Source organism: Dipodomys merriami, unplaced genomic scaffold, assembly GCF_024711535.1.
Source record: "Dipodomys merriami isolate MVZ:Mamm:240054 unplaced genomic scaffold, mDipMer1.0.p SCAF_5, whole genome shotgun sequence".
In the NCBI taxonomy this organism is placed as follows: Eukaryota; Metazoa; Chordata; class Mammalia; order Rodentia; family Heteromyidae; genus Dipodomys; species Dipodomys merriami.
In genome coordinates this window covers 36855988-36876196 of record NW_027206068.1, presented here as the reverse complement: position 1 = coordinate 36876196, position 20209 = coordinate 36855988, and the positions used below count along the sequence as shown (strand labels likewise).

The window sequence follows — 20209 nt, the reverse complement described above, 5'->3', positions numbered from 1 at the left end:
ACATGTAATTAGATAAAACAATGATTTTATACACTTAAAACCTTTTTATTTTTGCTCAGTAAAACCTTCCCTGAGGATTTTTTTTTATATTTCAGGTCATCTAGCTGTAGTTTACTTGAGGAAATTGAAGGAACATACAGTTTCTTCATGGTAAGCTTGCTTTAGAATATTCACCCTTGGAAAGTTTCCCTGACAGTGCCTGATTATTGAATGTGGCTGTTTTCCTTTTATTAAGAAGAGGAAAAATGTAGGACATAAACTATAGTACATGAAGTATAGCATTCTTCTTTCAGAGATTAATAGGAGCCTGATTTAGTTCAGACATTTAAAATCTTTAATTTAGTAATTTAAAAGAGAGGAGCAATTGGGATCTAGAACTGCTCTCAGTTCACTGTCCAACCCTTCACAAACTGGTTCACAGAAGGAACATCATCTAAACTGGGGCCTTCTAAGAAGGAACCTTATGCACTTAAACTCATACTAAAATATAAGCCCTATAAAAGTTGAGATTTGAATATTTTGTGGCTCAACTGTATCCCCAGCAACTCCACTGGGGCACATGGGAGGTACACAGTAATCATACATTAATTTCAAAAATGAGTTGCATATCTATAGGTCCTGTTTACACAGATAGATACTAGAGTCAGGTTTGAAATAGGACCTTTGTGAAAGTGATTAAAAATATAGGATCTACAAATACAGAGAAAAGTATGAATCATAAATAGATCAGATATACATACTTTACTTAGCAGTAGGTTTCCATGGTAACACCATGTTCCTTTTCTAAAATGAAAAATCTGAATAAAAATATTGCTGCACTGTTTTACTGTGCTCATGTACTTGATGATATAGCCTAAAGGAGCCACTATACATTGCATGGGTGTCTACATGAAGTATTTTCATGTTTTGGGCCTTTCTGCATAGTGATTGCACTGAAATCTGCTTACTCACCAGAACTGGAGTTGAAATATTTGTGTTAAGCTCTGTAGTCACATGTTTTCTCCCCTTTTCCACCTTGCTGAAGTGTGCCAAGAAGTGCTTCACTAAGTGCTTATCCTAGGAGCTTTACTCCCAGGGGATTTGTCATCTCTTCCAATATAAGGTTATGCTTTTCTCAACATTTTGCATTAAAAAATTCTAAAGTGAAGAAATGAAATGCAGAAAGGGAATTATATTTGCTCCTCTTTTGTCCCTTCTCTGGTGTTCTAGGATAAAGCATTTCCCCAGGTTTGAAGCCAGAGTACTTTTCATGTCTCTGCTCTTTTTAATCCTGTCCTAGATTTGTAGATATCGGCTACATCTTTATACTTTATGAGGAATTCTTAATTCCTGGAGGATATACAGACAGCTTTAGAGAGCTGATTTTTTTCATTACAAATGAACAAATCTTAGAGTTCAGAAGTCTATGCAGCTGTTTATTGATTCATTAACTCACTCACTCACTCATTCACTCACCCACTCACTCATTCACTCTCGCTCTCTTTCACTTACTCACATATTTACCCATCCTTAGGCTAATGATTTCACTGACCATCTTCAGACATGTTATCTCTAGGATTGATCTTCTTGATTAATATATCCTACCAAACTAGCTGTTATGAAGCAATGAATAAGTACAGGACAGTTATAAATCTTGCATAACTCTCAGGCCCTCCCCTACCTACTGGAGCTTACATCATGACATCAGATGACCTAGGTGACAGAATTAATCTTTTCCTTGCCAGAATTAATCTTTTCCTTGCCATGTTTTTGTCTTCATTTGGTCTTGCTAATCTCCTATGCCTCTCTTTGGGAATGGGAATATTTATGCATTAGGCTCATGGCTATTAATTTGCCTTGAATCTCAGCAGACAGTTAAACTTCAACTTTTGAACAATGTTGGAATTATTAAGACTTTGGAGAAGCTTTGTCATTTTGTGTTATGAAATGGCCATGTACCTTTAGGAGTTGAGTGTTATGGTTTGAGTAAACGCCCCCCCCCCACCCCTTTAGACTAATGCATTGGACCCTTGTTTCCTAGCTGGCAGTGCTATTTGGGAGATTCTGGAAACACTGTGGATGGGGGTGGGGAGCTAGTTGTAGGAAGTAGGTCACTGGAGGCCTTTGTGGGTTATACCTTCCTTGCTATCTGCTTCCTGTCTGTCATGAGGTGAAGCAGCTCCTCCATGACATGTTCCCACTGCTGAGGTATTCTGCCAAAGTACCTGTGGCCAGGAAATCTGTGAAATCATGAGCTGAGAGAAATCTTTCTTAAATTGTTTCTCTCAGTTGTTTGTCACAGAGACTAGAAAAGTAGCTAATACTGTGGGAACCCTAGAGCCCTGTGGGAATTGTGACTGTCTGTGGGAATTCTGCTAATTGGAGCCCGCAATTAAAACCAATAAAAATCCCTTAACTCTCTTTTTAAATATTTACAACTGGTAAATTGTGGGATATGTATTGTGGGGTACCAAAATGTGACTTTACTTTACTATGATGTCAGAGTCAGAAGAAATCTATGTGAGCCATGACAATCTGAAAAGGTAAGGAGAAGGTCCTAAATGTCAGAATTCAATACAAATGGCCTCTAGCCTAATGCCCCCAAAGAGTCCTTGTTTCTGTCTGAACCTTATAAGTATAGTCTTTATGTTCAGGTGGGTTCTGCTTATTCCAGATTTCAATACCCAGATTTTCTACACTTTTCCAAATTTTTTCTGCAAAACAGTTTCAAAGATTCTAAACTACATTGTCAAGTATTCTTAGCGATGACTCTATTTCTCTGATGCTGTTTTCTGTGAATCTTCCTAGTCTTTAAGCTATAGTTTTTATTTAATAATTAAATACTGGGTAAAAATATTATGCATTAGTACTAATATAAAAATGACACATTGATATACACATAAATAATTGTATATGTATATTTTATATACATATATATTATGACAATATTAATGTCTGCCATAGTTTGTATCATGAATAACTGTTAAGGCCCCATGTGTATAAAGCTTGGTCCCCAGTATGGACCTCTAAATATTAGAGGTGGTAGACCTTCATGAAGAGAAAAGCCCTCAGTCATGGGGTGTATAGCTTTAAAGGGAGGAATGGAACTCTTTTTTTGGGGGGGGGTCTGGTCGTGGGGCCTGAACTCTGGGCCTGGGCGCTGTCCCTTAGCTCTTCAGCTCAAGGCTAGTGCTCTACCACATGAGCCACAGCGCCACTTCTGGCTTTTTTCTTTTTGCTTATGTGGTGCTGAGGAATCGAACTCAGGGCCTCAGGCATGCAAGGCAAGCGCTCTACCACTGAGCCACCTTCCCAGCCCTGGGATGGAACTCTTGATTCTGTGGTGCACCATTTCTTTGGAAGTGGAAGGGATTTCTATGGAAGGGAACTTTTAAGTGATGAACTTTAAGTGAGTTTAAGCCTTGTGACCAAGAGTAATTCTTTGTTCTGTTTCTTTTTTGGATTATTTCCTAGTTCCCACGTATCTACAATATAAGGTTTAGAGGCAATCCCTTTGTTTTATTAATTGGGGCATCATTTCTATGCTCTAGCATTGTAGACATGTTTAAGTAACATTCATCTTGAGAGTTAGAGTGGGCCCAGGCACTTCTGCTGCTTTATATTATGGTGAGTGTGGTTGATGAGTGGATGCTCTGTTGTTTAGAGTGTGCATCGATTCATAGTAATGTGTTTGGTGGTAAACTACCAGGAGAATTAAAGTGTAGGAAAAATGTGAACATTTCCCCCCTTGTCAAGAAAAATTGTGAAACACATTGAAATAGGCAGAAGAGATTCTAGGGCTTCTGTGAAGTACGCCTTTCTCAATGATCAGTTTCTACCTTTTATCAGTCTTTGAATGATCTTGTTACACTGTGGTTTACAGGAAACACAGTAGTATGAATTACTCATGTTCACAAAAATTAAAAGCATTCTATCTTTTGGAGTGAAATTGATTATGATTCCCTGGATGGTTGCCAGTTTTACATTGGTGAATTCATTTCACTTTCTTGATAGCCCACTTTTGTGTATCCCTTATATCTTCTCTGAACATCTTACTATTAATACTGATTAATGACAAACAATTAATGACAAAAATCTCTGATATGTATAAATTTTATATTTTTATAAGAAGAGATTTTATCTTTTCTTTAAAAATTCCCCTTTAGTATCAGAAAGTTTCTATTCCCAAGATTGGGTTTAGTGTTCAATGTTTATTTAAATCAATAGTTGAGTGTAGGGGTATTATCTATGAAACTGTAATTTTATGTATCATAATCCTTATCAGTACCCTGAATATTTAGATATATCCTTTAAATATTCTGAATATACCTTGCTCTCTATTTCCTTAGTCTTTCTATGGATTTAAGGTTTCTCTCCAGAAGCAGATTTTAAATATTATTATTTGTCACTTAAAATAAAAGATGAAAGCTGGGTACTGGTGGCTCACGCCTGTAATCCTAGCTACTCAGGAGGTTGAGATCTAAGGATCATGGTTCAAAGCCAGCCTGGGCAGAAAAGTCCGTGAGACTCTTATCTCCAATAAATCGCTAGAAAACTGGAACTGGTACTGTGGCTCAACTGGTAGAGCAATCGCCTTGAGCTGAAGAGCTGACGGACAGTGCCCAGGCCCAGAGTTCAAGCCCCATGACTGACAAAAAAAAAAAAGAAAAGATGAGGTAGCCTGTTAAATAATTTAAAATAAAACCCATCTAACTTGGCCTAAAATTTAAATCCCTGACCTAAAGTATTGCTCTGTGCATAAAATAAATTTGCATTTCAGTATTTTTAAATAAAAAAAACACATTACTCTTACTAAGAGTATAACAATAGCTATGGACCCTTGGTGTTGTTGGGTAACCTTGAGGATAAGAGAATCTTAGGATAATTAATTGGCATATGGCATTCAACATTACAGGCAGAAAATACAATAACTTTCCTATTGCTGTTCTCATAACTGGCCACCTGAATTACACAGAGCTGGTGGTGAAGGAGCACTTTGGGGAGATTTCCTATTTTATTCAGAGGCCTTGCTTCATTTGAAATTCATGTCATACTTCACAGCATCTTTATTTTGCTAGGATGATAAGAAATGACTTAAATTTTACACTTGGAGTTCAGGACCTTCTCAGTGGGAATTCTAAGAGAGACATCCAAATATAAATAACTGGAAACAAGAGAAACAAGAAACCATTATGCCAAGCCTGGCTTTTCAAAGATATTTTACTACAGAGATTTCAGTAGGCTGAATAATACTTCTCCTCAAAGGAAAAGCAAACAGAAAACAAAAGATACCCAAATCATAACCCCCTAGGACTTATAAATAGTGCTTTATATGGCGAAAAGAAAGATGAAAATCTCAATAATGAGAATCTTTAGGGCCTGCATGTAGGCCAAAAATGCAATCATAAGAGGAGAAGGTGACATGGCCAAATGGCAAAGGTGGAAATGAGATGACTATAGGACAGTGATTGCTGCTTGCCACAGGAAGCTGGAAGAGACCAGGGATGGATTTTCCTCTAATGCTTCATAAGGGAAGATTACTTGGAAAAACTCTGTTACAAATGATTGTCTGTTTTTTTAAATTTTTATTTTGTTTTCACTATTCAGGTAGAAATTATGGTCAAGGCATTAAAATCCAGAACCTTATGACTCTACCCCTAGAGAAGCAGAATTTTATGACTCTAGGCTTGCAAATCTGGAGACCATTGCTCTAGGGAATGAAGGCTCTGGACTTTAAGTTGGCTGTTCTCAACTGTTTATTCCTTGGTGGCTCTCTCAAACTCTTCTAGCAACCAGGTCTGTAGCCTATGTAGTCTTGGCTCTTGTCTTTGGCTCTTCTGTATCATCTTTGTTTCTTGCAGTGTCTGGTCTCTATCGCTCTCTGGAACTTTTCAGTTATTTTCTGGTGTTACACTTCAGAGCTTTATGTATCAGATTGCTTACCTTCATTCTCAGTGGCTCTCTGGGACTCTAACTGTCTGTCTCTTGGTGTTACAGCACAGAGCTTTGGGCACTAAGGTCCTCAGTAATCAGTGCCTGTGGAACTCTTCAGCTGCCTTCTTATTACTACTACTATTGCCTTAGCTAAAAGCCCTGGGATCTTATCTGCTCTTTATTCAACATCCACCTAGCTTGCTCTATCCACGATAAAGAACCACAATTAGGCAGAGATTATTCAAGAAAAGCCTTTATTAGACCTAATGTAATACTGGGGGATGAAAAAGCTCTCACTCATACCCCCAAAAGAGTGGCAAATTATCTGTTTAGATTGTAATTCTACCAATCAAAGCTTGTACAGGACCAATAAGAAACTTCAAGTAAGAACACAAATCTCACTTAGGTATGGCCTCCTCTCTGTCAATCAAGCTTTTAGCTGCATCACTAAGAGAGGTAATTTCCTTCCTCCCTGACATCCTTAATAACTGCTGCTGTCATCCTAACCAGAACCTCTTCACACCTAGGAAGTTTCCCAGAAGTTATGGACTTCACACTAGGATGCTGGGCTTGTAACATGGGATGTTGTATTCTTGGTTCCAATGCTGAACCAGTTTGTAACATTGCTATAAAAAACAATTTGAGGATGAATCTAATTAGATGAAAAGTTTATTTAGCAAAAAATAAACACTTTTTTGTCATCTTGTCATTCTTGATAAGCATCTCTAGATTTTGGGAACATCACTCATGTGGGCCAAGTCATCAGAGAAACAATTTAGCATAGATCCTACTTCACTGAGAAGAAATATAGTCACTTTTTATTGATAATGTCTAATTTTATAGTTTTATTGACCCTTCTCTCATTGTGTCTTAAGTTCTGGAATTAATATAGTAGAGATCTCCAAATATCGCATCTCTTCAATTGAATAAGGTGATGTAAGTTTGACGATCTCTCAGTTTTTGTTTTTGTTTTCTTTCTGTTAGAAGATATCTATTGAGGACAGAAGCCAGTCATTAGCAGATATTTATTCTCCTTCAAGAAAGTCTCTTTTTAGTTCAAGGATGAGTTTCACCAGACCTTTGTATCTCAGGTATATTTATCTAGAAGAAATTGTCAATGTGAGGTTTTAAGTGTGGTTAGCTTTTATAGTGCAGCCTGCTGCTGGAAACTTACATTTGTAATCCTAAATATTTAGGAGCCTAAGATCTGGAGACCATCAGTTCAAAGCCATCCTGAGAGGAAAAGTCTGTGAGACTTTTATCTTTCGTTAAACCAGCAAATAGCAAGGCTGAAGGCATGGCTCAAGTGGTAGGGCACCAGCTTAACAAGTGACCCTAAGTAGAGGGAAGGAAACATTCAAACTGCACTACTGTCAAAAAATTGCCTCTTAGCCAAATATCCCAACAGAGTTGGGAGACAGTTTGGTCCTGCTGATTTACCTCACTCTGATCAGACCTTTGAACTTTTGACCTAAGGAGCTGTGAAAAAATAATTTATAGTCTAGAACTGCTGTTTGTGATATTTTATTACAGCTATCTTAGAAACTTGTAGATTTTTGGAACTTTGGGTACTGAGTGGGGTGAGTAAGAGAAAAGAAAGACTTTTTAGAAATTTACCAATACAAGTATGTAGGAAAAGTAAGAGGTTTCAAAGGAAAACAACAGGCAGACAAGCTGTAGGATAGGGACTTGGAAACAGGCTTTTATAGAGTTTACTTGGTATTTTAATGGTTGCCAGTTCTTTCTTATGGGTTGACTTGCTGTTTCTTCTTTGGATCATGGTTTGAATTTGTTAGCTGGAACAACTTGTGAGCTTGGCTTCCAATTCCTTCTGGCCAATTCCATGCACTTCTCCCTGCTACCTGGCCCATTTTCCCACTGAAACCCTTTTACTCATTACTCATTTTTTACTCATTTTGTTTCTACTAAAGGTGGGGATGGGGAATGTCCTTCATAGGATTATAGATTTTGATACCTGGAAGTGACATACTGCTATAACAAATACTTGAAAGTGGGTAAAAGACTTTAGAATTGGGTAATCGGGCAGAATGTGGGAGAATTTTAAAATGCATAATAGATAAGCCTCTATTGTCTTGAATACACTGTTGACAGAAATAGGGATATAAATAACTGCAAACAAGGGCTCAGGAAAAATGGAGGAGCATGGTAGAAAATGCCTATACTAAAGAAGGTATAACTTTTCATGAGAAGAATGCAGTTAGAAATATTAAAAACATATCGGTAAGGGTCAGAAGAAAATGAGGAAGACATCATTAGAAATATTGGTTTTTTTCAGTGATGAAAATTGTTTTGGGAAGAGGTAAAAGGAGAGTGGTAGAGGGTAGGAGATTGACTGGAATAGATTGTATATGGGTGTGGAAATGTAAGCGTGAAATCTCCCTCTGTATAAATAATGTAAGCAAAGAAAAGGAATTTGTATAAAAACAAAATTATTGTCATTCTTTCCTTACAAATGACTTGCTTTCAATCTATCCTTTCGTATAAAATTTTCTACCACTTTCCAAAAAAGTTGGAAGAAATGTTATGCATTTTGTGTAGTGGCGGGAAACTTAACTGTCTGTGGCCATGTGGAAAGCAAAACATGTCAGCAATGAATGTGAATATTTAACAGATCTTTCTAGCAAATGGTTGAAGGCATGGACTGATGGCTTCTTATAACAAAAATGAGAGAAAAGAGATAAGCCAAAGAACTGTGAATAAAAACGAACACAGAATTTATGATGTGGAAAATTCTCAGTATAACACACTGAAAAAGATGTCAAATTCATGGGGAGAAAGGTGTACTGTGGAAAAAAGGTCAGGCACAGTGGTCTTCTCCTTGCCAATTTTCCTATGTCAGTGTAACTTGATATTTCTATCCTTGCCTATCTTAAGAAAAAGAGAGGCTAAAGAAAGAGGACAAAGTAGAACAGCAACATTTAGATCATTGAATTATATAATAGGGCAAGGGCAGGTATAAAGAGGGCAGTTCAGTAATACAGCACTTGTCCAGCAAGTATGAGGCTTTGAGTTCAATCACCATACTGAGAAAAAAATAAGAAAATTTAAAGTTTAAGCTGAAAATATTTCAGGGTTTTCCCTCATTGTTAAAATGTTCCTGTAATATTTTTTTCCTGATTCCTCTCAGTTCAAGCATTGAGCATGTTTAATGTCTTCTAACTACAGAAGATCATTGTTAGAATTTCCAAGAATCAACAGCCAAACACAAGTGGGTTGGTCTTATTTTGGCAATTGTAATATATGGTCTATTTTAATAGTCCATGACTGATGGCAACCTGCTGAGTTGGGTCTGAATTAAGAGTAGGCTGTTTCAAATTTTTGTGGTCTTTTTCTGGTATTTGGACAATTAAATATTCCACTTGCTGTTAAGTTCTTGAAACTACTTGGGCTGGTGACAGTAATAGATTTCCTAGTGTTATTTTGCTTATTCTTATATCTGTCAATTGTTTATAGACTGAAAGCTTGAAAAAAACAAATGTAGCTTTTGGGTAGACAGAACTAATGGAGATAGCTAGAGAGTGTGGACTGTCCTGTCTTCCCTCATATCATTGGTGCCTACTTAGTACTTTTATTTGTTTGTTTGTTTGGGTACTACTGGAACTTGAACTCAGAGCCTTGGCTCTTTTTCTCAAGGCTGGTGCTCTACCACTTGAGCCCCACCTCTACTGCTTTTTTGCTTGTTTATTGGAGATAAGAGTCTCTCTGACTTTTCTGCTCTGGCTGGCTTCAAGCCTTGATTCTCAGATCTCAGCCCCTGGAATAGCTAGGTTTGTAGGTGTGAGCCGCTGGTGACCAGCCATATGATGCACTGTTGAACAGTCAACTGCTAGGTGTGGGTGAGGGGGTGAGGGATAAGAGTCCAGGAGAGGGTACGGTTTACAAACACACCCACTAGGTGCCTGAGAAGGCAAGGTCTCCCACTGCAATGGGCTCTAACAAAGGTCTGTTCTTGTGATTGTTTGCAGAAAGATTACCACTTTGAATACACTGAATGTGATAGCAGAGGCTCCAGGTGGAGAGTTGCCATTCCGAATTCTGCAGTGGACTGCTCTGGCCTGCCTGACCCAGTGAGAGGCAAAGAATGCAGTATGTTTTGAATTTTGACTCTGTTTTTCTGACGCTATCATAACCTTTTCATGTTAGTCACAAATGTTAGTTATACTAATGAATATGAGCCATGGGAATGGACATGTAGTGTCAATGTCTAGAAGAATAAATGCAGCTTTTCTCAGTACCCAGTGTGCTTTTGTCTCAAGCCCATGATGAGACATGAGCCACATCGAAGGATGTTGAGTTTTTGAAATCTGTTTATTCCTTTTTCATTTTGAAATGGTGGAGCACAGTGACAGAATTTCTCCCTAATGGATTCTTTTTTTTTTTTTTTTTTTTTTTTTTTTTTGGGTCTGGTTGTGGAGCCTGAACTCTGGGCCTGGGCGCTGTCCCTCAGCTCTTCAGCTCAAGGCTAGCGCTCTAGCACTTTGAGCCACAGTGCCACTTCCGGCTTTTTTCTTTTTGCTTATGTGGAGCTGAGGAATCGAACCCAGGGCCTAGGCATGCAAGGCAAGTGCTCTACCACTGAGCCACCTTCCCAGCCCCTCCCTAATGGATTCTTAAATACAATTTTAATTGAAACCAAAGCTTCCATCATTTCAAATTTAATCACTTTTAAGTCTATGGTTTTATGACATTAAGTGCATTTATACTGCTCTGTAACATTACCACCATCTCACCACAAAACTCATATTTTTATTTTCATTTTTAATAAGTTTTTATTGTGAAAATACTGCACACAGGGGTTCCAGTTACACGAGCAAGGTAATGAGTACATTGCTTATCGAGCATTGTTGCCTCCTCTTTTGTTTTTACCCTACCATCCCTTCCGTTTTTAGCCACAGATATATCTAAGTTTCTTTAAGTATAATCTGTACAGCGATTATAGAATTGATGAATATCATATCAACTTAATTTGGGACTACTATCAAGGTTTAAAGTACAACATTCTGAATTGATGGAGATATTCACATTTGTTTTCATTTATAAACTAAAAAATTCTTCAGTTTGATAACTCAAGAGTTTTTCAGTCAAATAGTATTTCTTGAAGTTTTTTCATATCATACTCATAAAACTTTAGTTTTTCTGTTTGAAACTGTATTTTGCATAGAATCTTGTTTCTGCTACTATCTTGGAGGAGCGTTGGGTTTACTGGTAAAGGGAGACTCCAGTTGTGAAATGAAGAAACATTAGAGGTATATGCTATCGTTCACAGACAAACAATATGAAATAGTACAAAGGGAACTTGGGAGCCCCTATATTCACATGAGATCCAGGAAATGTCCCAAGAGATAGTGTAGTTAGTAGAAGAGAAGGTGATGCAAGGCTGGGGACTTGGCAGCTGCAAGGGGAAAATCTGTTCTCTGTGAGAGAAGATTGTGTTTAAGAGGGAAATATTCTGAATAATGTCTATGTAATTAGCTTTCTGTAAATTTGCTTCAGTTACCATCCTAGATCCCATATCTGTATAGTATTTCTATATATTTAAAAATTTTACAAGCTAGTTTCATGGTTTTCATGTAACCTAAGCCAGTAAATCTAACCATTGTGAATACTAACTATCTTGAAGGTATGGTGGTTCGGGCTAGCACTGACTGTCCAGAGCTAATAAGCAGTGAAACAGAATTTGAAGCTGGCTATCATAGAGTATCCTACACCATGGAAATTGGAAAACACTCTGAATCAGGGACCTTCCTATCTTAGAACTCAGATTTTACATAGTTAGCTATGTACCAAACATTAAATGTGTTGACTAAGGGCTTAAAATTCTGCTGCAGAATTAATACCCAAACAGAAATAACTTCTATTTGAATGTTGCCAGAAACATTTCTAACTCATATTTTCTGTAATAACCCATACATGAAATTTTGAATTTGACCCTTCAACAAGATACTTTTTAAAAATCGTGACTACTAATCAAATCATTTTTAGTTATGGTTTGCCTTGGGAAAAATAAGTAAATCACATATGTGCATGATTGCTGGGACATTTCTTTTCTTTACATTTTGTCTGATATCTGAATTTCTAAGGGTTCCTGCATAATAAGAGATATGCTGTCGTAATTATTAGTCTGGTTTTAGATTTGTGACTTCTTGTTATAGGAAAGGCAAGTTACTTTAAAGCTCAAAAGTAAGTTAATGGATCTAATTTATTTACAAATGCAGTAATTCATGATGGTACCACATGGTACCACAGTGCTGGAAAGGTGGCTCAGTGGCAGAGTGCCAGCCTTGCATGCATGAGGCCCTGGGTTTGATTCCTCAGCACCACATAAGCAGAAAAAGCTGGAAATGGTGCTATGGCTCAAGTGGTAGAGCACTAGCCTTGATCTGAAGAGCTCAGGGACAGTGCCCAGGCCCAGAGTTTAGGCCCCATGACTGACCAAAAAAAACAAAAAACAAAACCACAAAACAAACAAACTAACCCATGGTATCACATTCCTGGCCATTAAAGCTTGACTGCTGTGTAGTAATAACTGAGTTTCTCCAGTGGCTTAGTTTTTCTATTTCTGATAATAGCTATCATTTCTGAAATTCTGATTATGTACCAAGCATATGACATTATGCCATTGTATCTTTACCACAGCCCTTTCAGGCAGTTTCTATAGGTTGAGTATCCTTTATGCAAAATACATGAGACTACTGATGTTTTAGACTACAGACGTTTTTCTGATTTTAGAATATTTGCTTATTCATAATGAGTTGTCACGGGACTGGGACTCAAATGTAAACAAAATTTTCTTTTATGTATCATATGTCATTAAAATACTTTAAATGTAATTTTGTATAATACTTTAAATAAATTGTTACATGAAATAAAGTTTCATTATATGGGATTTTTATTGTTGACACAATAAAGTTTAGATTTTAGGACATATTAGCTTTTCTCATTAGGGATGCTCAACCTATAACAATTTTCTGTTTTGCTAACTGAAAGAACTTTAAAAGTGGCCAACTAACTCACTTCAGGTCATCTAGCTTGGATGTGATTGATTTCAGATTTAATGCATACATAGCTGATTCCAGAGCCTGTTTCTTACCTACTTGGCTAACCTGACATGTGAAGATGGCAGTCTGGAAGAAATTTTAGGTCTTCATATGGGGGCAAAAGACTCCATTGGTGGACCTAGAATTTGTCTTACATAACAAGCAAATTAACAAGTAGACCATAGCGACTTCAAGTAAAGAATATTTAGGACAGTGGTTATATAGTGTATCATTTCCCCAGATCCTAAATATCTCTAAATAGAATAAAATCCAGATTTTGATCTTCATTGAAATTTCTGTAAGTTCTTCAAAGTATAATTGGGTAACCTCTTTCCTTTTGTCTGCAGAGGCAATAGAGGATGGGATTCCTAAGGAAAGGAATTATGAGAAGGTGCATGTAGCATTGTAAAAATATTTTAGAAAATTCATGGATCCAACTAGTTTATATATTTCTTTTTAAAATTATATGAATTCTAGTAGTTAATAAAACATCAGCTATTAGATTTTCTTTTTAATATATATTTCTATTGTCATTGTAATGATAATGTACAAAGGGGTTACAGTTAATGAGGTATAGGGATGAGTGCAGGTAATATGTACATTTCTTTTTGAGCAGTGTCACCCATTCTTTCACTCTCTACCCAGTTCTTCCCTCTCGTCCCCACTCGCAAGTTATGTCATTCATTTTCAGCATAGTGTCTAGTGAGTATCACACTGTTATACTTGTTCACCGTTTGTTCACACTTTCTGTCTCCCTTACCTTTCCCCAAACAGATAAACTTACAAATAAGACAAAAGGTACAGAAAACAACAACAGCAACAAAGAAAAAACCCTTGTTTCCATTTCTTGGAGTTTATTTTCATAAATACTCTTTTATATGATAATATGCTCATAGCTATTGAGCCTATGTGATCCTCTCCTAAGAATATCTTCCTTTAATCTCACTGTGTGATATCTAATGGATCACAAACAAGGCCACACTAAAGCTGCCAGTACGAACAGGTTCATTACAGCATTGTTTACCATAGCCAAGATATGGAATCAACCCATATGCCCCTCAGTGGATGAATAGATAATGTGGATTTTAGTCCTCTTAAAAAATTGTTTTTAGGTTACAAGTCCTGCTCTGGTTTATTTATAAAGCAATAAATATTACAAGCATGAACAAGTTGCATGTGTGTAAACAAACTGTACAATGATTAAGAGATGTGGGAGGGGTGGCTTGAAGCTAATTCATCATCCTGGACAGAAGACAGACTAAGAGCACCTTAGAAGCATTTGTGGTGGACAATGAATGGGCCCGCCTCATTGTACTCCTGCTTACTGATCCACATCTGTTGGAAGGTGGACAGAGAGGCCAGGATGGAGCCACCAATCTATATGGAGTATTTACGCTCTGGGATGGCGGGGAGCAATGATCTTGATCTTCATGGTGCTGGGGTCCAGCAGTGATCTTATGCATGTGGTCAGTGATCCCAGGGTACACGGTGGTGCCCTCAGACAGCACGTTGTTGGCCTATAGATCCTTGTAGATGTCAAGGTCACACTTCATGATGCTGTTGTAAGTTGTCTCATGGATGCCCGCCGACTCCATGCCAATGAAGGAGGGCTGGAAGAGCGTCTCAGGGCAGCGAAAGTGCTCATTGCCAATAGTGATGACTTGACTATCGGACAGTTCATAGCTCTTCTCCAGGGAGGAGGAGAAGGCAGGCTTGGCCATCTCATTCTCAAAATCCAGGGCAGGAATTTTAGTCTTCTATCAGAAAGAATGATATTATACCATTCATAAGGAAATGGAAAGACTTGGAAAAATTATATTAAGTGAAATAAGTGAGACACACAGAAACATAGGCTGCATGTTTTCCCTCATTTGTGGTAACCAGAATTCTAGTGTCTAGAAATCTACAAGCAAACTCACTGGATGGAAAAAGACAAAAATACACCAGGATCATTCGGGTAAATGGCCCAAAGTGGGATTGCTGGGTCATAGGGGAGCTCTATGTGGAGTCTTTTGAGGAACCTCCATACTACTTTCCATAGTGGTTGAACAGGTTTACACTCCCACCAACAATCCAGTAGGGTTCTTTTCTGGCCACATTCCCACCAGCATCTGTTGTTATTAGAGTTCTTGATTACAACCATTCTAACTGGGATGAGGTGGTATCTCAATGTTGTTTTGATTTGCATTTCTTTTATGGCTAGAGAGGTTGAGCATTTCTTCATGTGTCTATTGGCCATTCTTATTTCCTCTTCAGAGAAGGTTCTCTTTAAGTCTTTAGCCCACTTATTTATTGGGCAGTTGTTTCTTTGAGAATTTGTTGTTGGGGGATTTAATTTTTTGAGTTCCAGGTATATTTGTCTGTTATATGGCTAGCGAAGATCTTCTCCCAATCCTTGGACTTTCTATTGATCTTTCTAGCTATGTCCTTTGCCATGCAGAAGCTCTGCAACTTCATGCAATCCCATTTGTCCAACTTTTCTTTGATTTGTTGTGTTTCTGGGTCTCTATTAAGAAAATTTCGGCCTGTGCCCAGGAGACCTAGGGTTTCTCCTATTTCATCCTGTATTGTTTTCAGAGTGTCTGCTTTGACTCCAAGGTCTTTGATCCATTTGGAGTTGATTCTGGTGCAGGGTGATATATAAGGATCTAGATTTAGTTTTCTACAAGTAGTTAACCAATTTTGCCAGCACCATTTACTGAAGAGGCTGTCTTTCTTCCATTCTATTTTTTTTAGCTCCTTTATCGAAGATTAGATGGCTAAAGATCTGTGGGTTCATTTCTGGGTTTTCAATTCTATTCCATTGGTCCTGAGGTCTGTTCTTGTGACAGTACCAAGTTGTTTTGATTACTATGGTTTTGTATTAGAGTTTGAAATTTGGTATTGATATTCCTCCAGCACGGTTCTTTCTGTTAAGGATCATTTTTGCCATGTGGGGTCCTTTATTGAATTTTTGGATTGTTTCTTCTATTTCCTTGAGGTTGGAATATTGATAGGTATTACATTGAATTTGTAGATAGCCTTGGGAAGTGTTGCCATTTTCACAATATTGATCCTTCTAATCCAGGATCACTGTATAAATTTCATAGGAGAGTCTTACTTTCTTATTTTATACTTTGTATATTTAGCTTAAATGATTTGAATTTTTATATTGTTTATCTGTTGTTTTTTCCTTTTTGGTTATATGTGGGTTTGAATTCAGGGCCTCATGTTCCACTTGCTTCCTATGTTGGTTACAATTTGAGCCAGGCCTCCAGCCATGATTTTCCTAGTTTATTTTGGAGATCCATTTGGAGATCCATTTGGAGTTGATTCTGGTGCAGGGTGATATATAAGGATCTAGATTTAGTTTTCTATAAGTGATTAACCAATTTTGCCAGCACCATTTAGTGATGAGGTTGTCTTTCTTCCATTTCGTTATTGAAGATTAGGTGGCTTATAGGTCAGTGGGTTCATTATTGCAGTTTTATTTACCATAGCTAAGATATGGAACTAACCCAGATGTCCCTCAGTAGATAAATGGATCAAGAAAATGTGGTATATATACAAAATGGAATTCTATGCCTCCATCAGAAAGAATGACATTGCCAATGTGTTAGGAAATGGAAAGATTTGGAAAAAATTATATTAAGTGAAGTAAGCTAGACCCCAAGAAACATAGGTCCCATGGTTTCCCTTATTTGCAGTAACTGGTATATGTCTGAGACAAGCAGAAAAGGTCAGATAAGATGATGTTAAGTGAAATGAACTCCAAGATAAGGACACAAGTGTCCTTTTCTTTCTTGCTATTGTTTCTAACGTATTTATAAGGTACCACATATTTTTTTTGTTGCTTTGTATTTCCCTCCCCCATGTTATGTATAACTCCTGTTTTCACTGTATTTGATGCTGGTATAATTTGGGGAGGGGAAGGGAAAAAACACATTGTTTAAATAGGGATACAGGTGGACCCATTGCAAGAATGAGATGTACAAGATGCTATGTCAAAAAATGAACTTTACAATTTAGGTGGGTGTGGGAGGGTGCGGAAATGTAGTTGTGGAGATGGGAGGGAAGGAATGGTAGGGGAAAAACAAAGAAGGAGGCAACAATGTTTGATAAGAAATGTACTTATTACCTTGCTCATGTAACTGGAACCCCTCTGTACAGCATTTTCACAATAAAAAACTTATTAAAAATACACCAGGACATGGTAAATTGCACAAGGCTCTAGTTTTTCTTAGGCTATAATCCTGATATATACTTAACAATATAAGTAATCATCAAACTTACAGGGCTTAAGAAGAAGAATGGAGAAGTTGTTATAATTGACCCGGGGCCTCATTGTCCTCCTTTACTGTGGAGAACTATCAGTCTCTTAGTGCTGTTCTGAAAGGGCCAGTGAGATGACTTTATGGCTTTCTTCTTCTCTGCTAGCTCCAAGCCCAGCCACCAAGAACTGGCCTGCTCTGAAGGCTCTGGTGCTGAAATAATCTGTGAGCATCATTCACCATTCAAGGTCTTTCAAGTAGCATGCCATTCCAGAACTGTAGCACTGTTTATCATAGTCTCAGAACAAAAAGAATAAAGCCCTTCTTCTAATCTTATGGCTTCTCTACTGTTGATTCACTTCCTCCTTTTATCCTGAGAACTTAGAAAGTAGAAAAACCTCCCATGCTCCTGGATTGGAAGGATCAACATCGTGAAAATGACAATGCTTCCCAGGACTATCTACAAATTCAATGTGATACCTATCAATATTCCAACCTCATTCTTCAAGGAAATAGAAGAGGCAATCCAAAAAATTATATGAACTCTATTCTTGCCTTCCAGGACTTCTATTGAAAGTTTTAGGTGGCTAAAAACAATGGTCATTCTTTGTAGTTGTTTTCTGGGTAGTGATGTGATGTCTTTTATTCTGTCTCTGCCTGCTTGGCTTCCTGATCTTTGTCTATCTGTCTGTCTCTGTATTTCAGTCTCTCTTTGTCTTTATTACACACACATACACACTCACACACACACACACACAAACACATATATGGGGCTGAACTCTTTTGCTTCAAATCAAAACTTAGAAGAAGGGAATGCCTGTCTTTCCTTGGGGAAGAGTAGAAAGACAATTCCTTTACATATCTGAAAACAAATTGAAGTCACTGAGAGGAAAGTAAAGACATTTAATTTCATGTTTTATATTAATTTGTGATATATAACATTACTTTCAATTTCAATATTTCTTAGTCTCTGATTTCAAATACAATCTAACACATCTTCTATTTGAGGATGACTAGTTTTATCTAACTTTATTTTTTATATAAACATAAAATCAATCATCATCCCTTTAATTTCCTATTTAAATATAATCCAGTATACATGTATATAACAACACATATATAATATATGCATAACATGCATAGTATATATGTATGTATAATTTACTTTTGTAATTTTTGTATGAGATCCAATAAGCTAATGTGGCTACAATAGACATGACTTTTATATAGGTCAACATGCATACTTATATTCTAATTTTTTTTTTTTTTTTGGTCCGGTCGTGGGGCCTGAACTCTGGGCCTGGGCGCTGTCCCTCAGCTCTTCAGCTCAAGGCTAGCACTCTACCACTTGAGCCACAGCGCCACTTCCGGCTTTTTTCTTTTTGCTTATGTGGTGCTGGGAATTGAACCCAGGGCCTCAGGCATGCAAGGCAAGCGCTCTACCACTGAGCCAACTTCCCAGCCCTTATATTCTAATTTTTGAATGATTATTATAAACTAATATTTCAGTTTCTTGGATCAATAGGTTCTATGTTAAGACCATAAGCAGGAAATCTCTTTCTGTTATCCCATCAAAAAATGTGGACTTTGTTTATCTTTAGTACAATTCAGTTACTGTAGGATTTTGAGATTGTGAAAGAAGAAAACTAGTATTTATTTTAGACATGACTGATATGAATGAAAATGAATGAAAAAGAATGAATGAAAAAGCTAACAAATGAAAAAGCTAACAACAGCTTTTTATAATAACTGCCTATCATCTTGATTGTTGAAAAGTTCATGTTAATTCAAAAAGAATTAAATGATGGATATAGCCCCTGAGATTTAAAAAAGAAAAGACCCTTATAATCTGATTAAAAGCCAAATGGCAAGATAGCAGTGTTGAAACAGAAAGTGAATAAGGCTTCGATAAGAGATAACAGAAAAGGAAAAGCAGGCCATTGTTGGTGAGAACCAGAACCGGTCAGACATGCTAACTGCTGATATAATCATGAGGAGTCAATTCAGTTTTAACAAGAATACAAGGCTCCAATTTTCTTTTCTCATTTTTTTTTGTCTTTGACATGAGTTTCTAGAATTGGCTACTGGAATGGAAAGACAGAAGAAATGCAAATGATTAAAAAAGTTGAAAAGCTTTAGATGTTTTAGCTTTCCTGTATATTAAAAATTTTTTTTTATTGTGACAATACCACACAGAGGGGTTACAATTACATGGGAAAGATAATGAGTACATTTCTTATCAAGCATTCTTGCCTCCTCCTTTGTTTCCCCCTTTCCATCTCCTCCCTCTCCTCCAGTCCCCCCCTCCTCCCCGCCCAGCCAAAGTTGTAAAGTTAGATTTTCAACATAACAACTTGTACATCTTATTGTTGCAATGGGTCCACCTGTATCCCTATTTAAACGGTTTGGTTTTGCCCTTCCCCTCCACAAATTATACCAACATCAAATACAATGAAAGCAGGTATACTGCTGAATGGTCTTCATGGAATATCTTATTCCCACATTTTTACTGTCTTTACTAATTCTTAATATTACTATCTTCCTTATATAAGCAAGGTCATTAGACTTATGAAAGTTAAGAACTCGTTACATTATTTCTCAAATTGTATGACATATTTAAAATTCCATAAAGATATGAAAGTAACTGGGCTGCTAATGTTAGCTACTCAGGAGGCTGAGATCTGAGGTCAGGAAAATCTGTTAGGTTTTTAAATCTCTAATTAGTTAACAAAAAGCTGCAAGTAGAGCTCTGTCTCAAGTGATAGAATTTTAGCCTTGAGCAAAAGAGCTCAGTGACAGTGTCCAGATCCTGAGTTCAAGCAATAGGACTGACACAAAAGTATTGAGAATAGAAAGTGGTCATGAATTTATAATGTAGATAAACATTGCTTAACAAGGGCAGGAAAGGAAGGATGGTGTGAAGTAGAATAACAAATTCAATTGAAATTTTTATCCTATGCTCATTGGTTGATTGAGCTAAATTTTCTT

The 20209-nt window shown here is 37.1% G+C and overlaps 1 protein-coding gene and 1 pseudogene across 1 annotated transcript in view; one reads left to right on the top strand and one right to left on the bottom strand.

Annotated features, from left to right (window-relative positions):
- The window catches only part of Elapor2 (endosome-lysosome associated apoptosis and autophagy regulator family member 2), a 146195-nt gene that overhangs the window by 66797 nt on the left and 59189 nt on the right, over positions 1–20209 (top strand). Inside the window, exon 2 of the mRNA XM_069996381.1 lies at positions 9900–10020. Within this exon, the coding sequence (XP_069852482.1) occupies positions 9900–10020 (121 nt within the window). The remainder of the gene's footprint in view (positions 1–9899; positions 10021–20209) is intronic.
- Positions 14241–17097, bottom strand: LOC138809994 (actin, muscle-like; annotated as a pseudogene).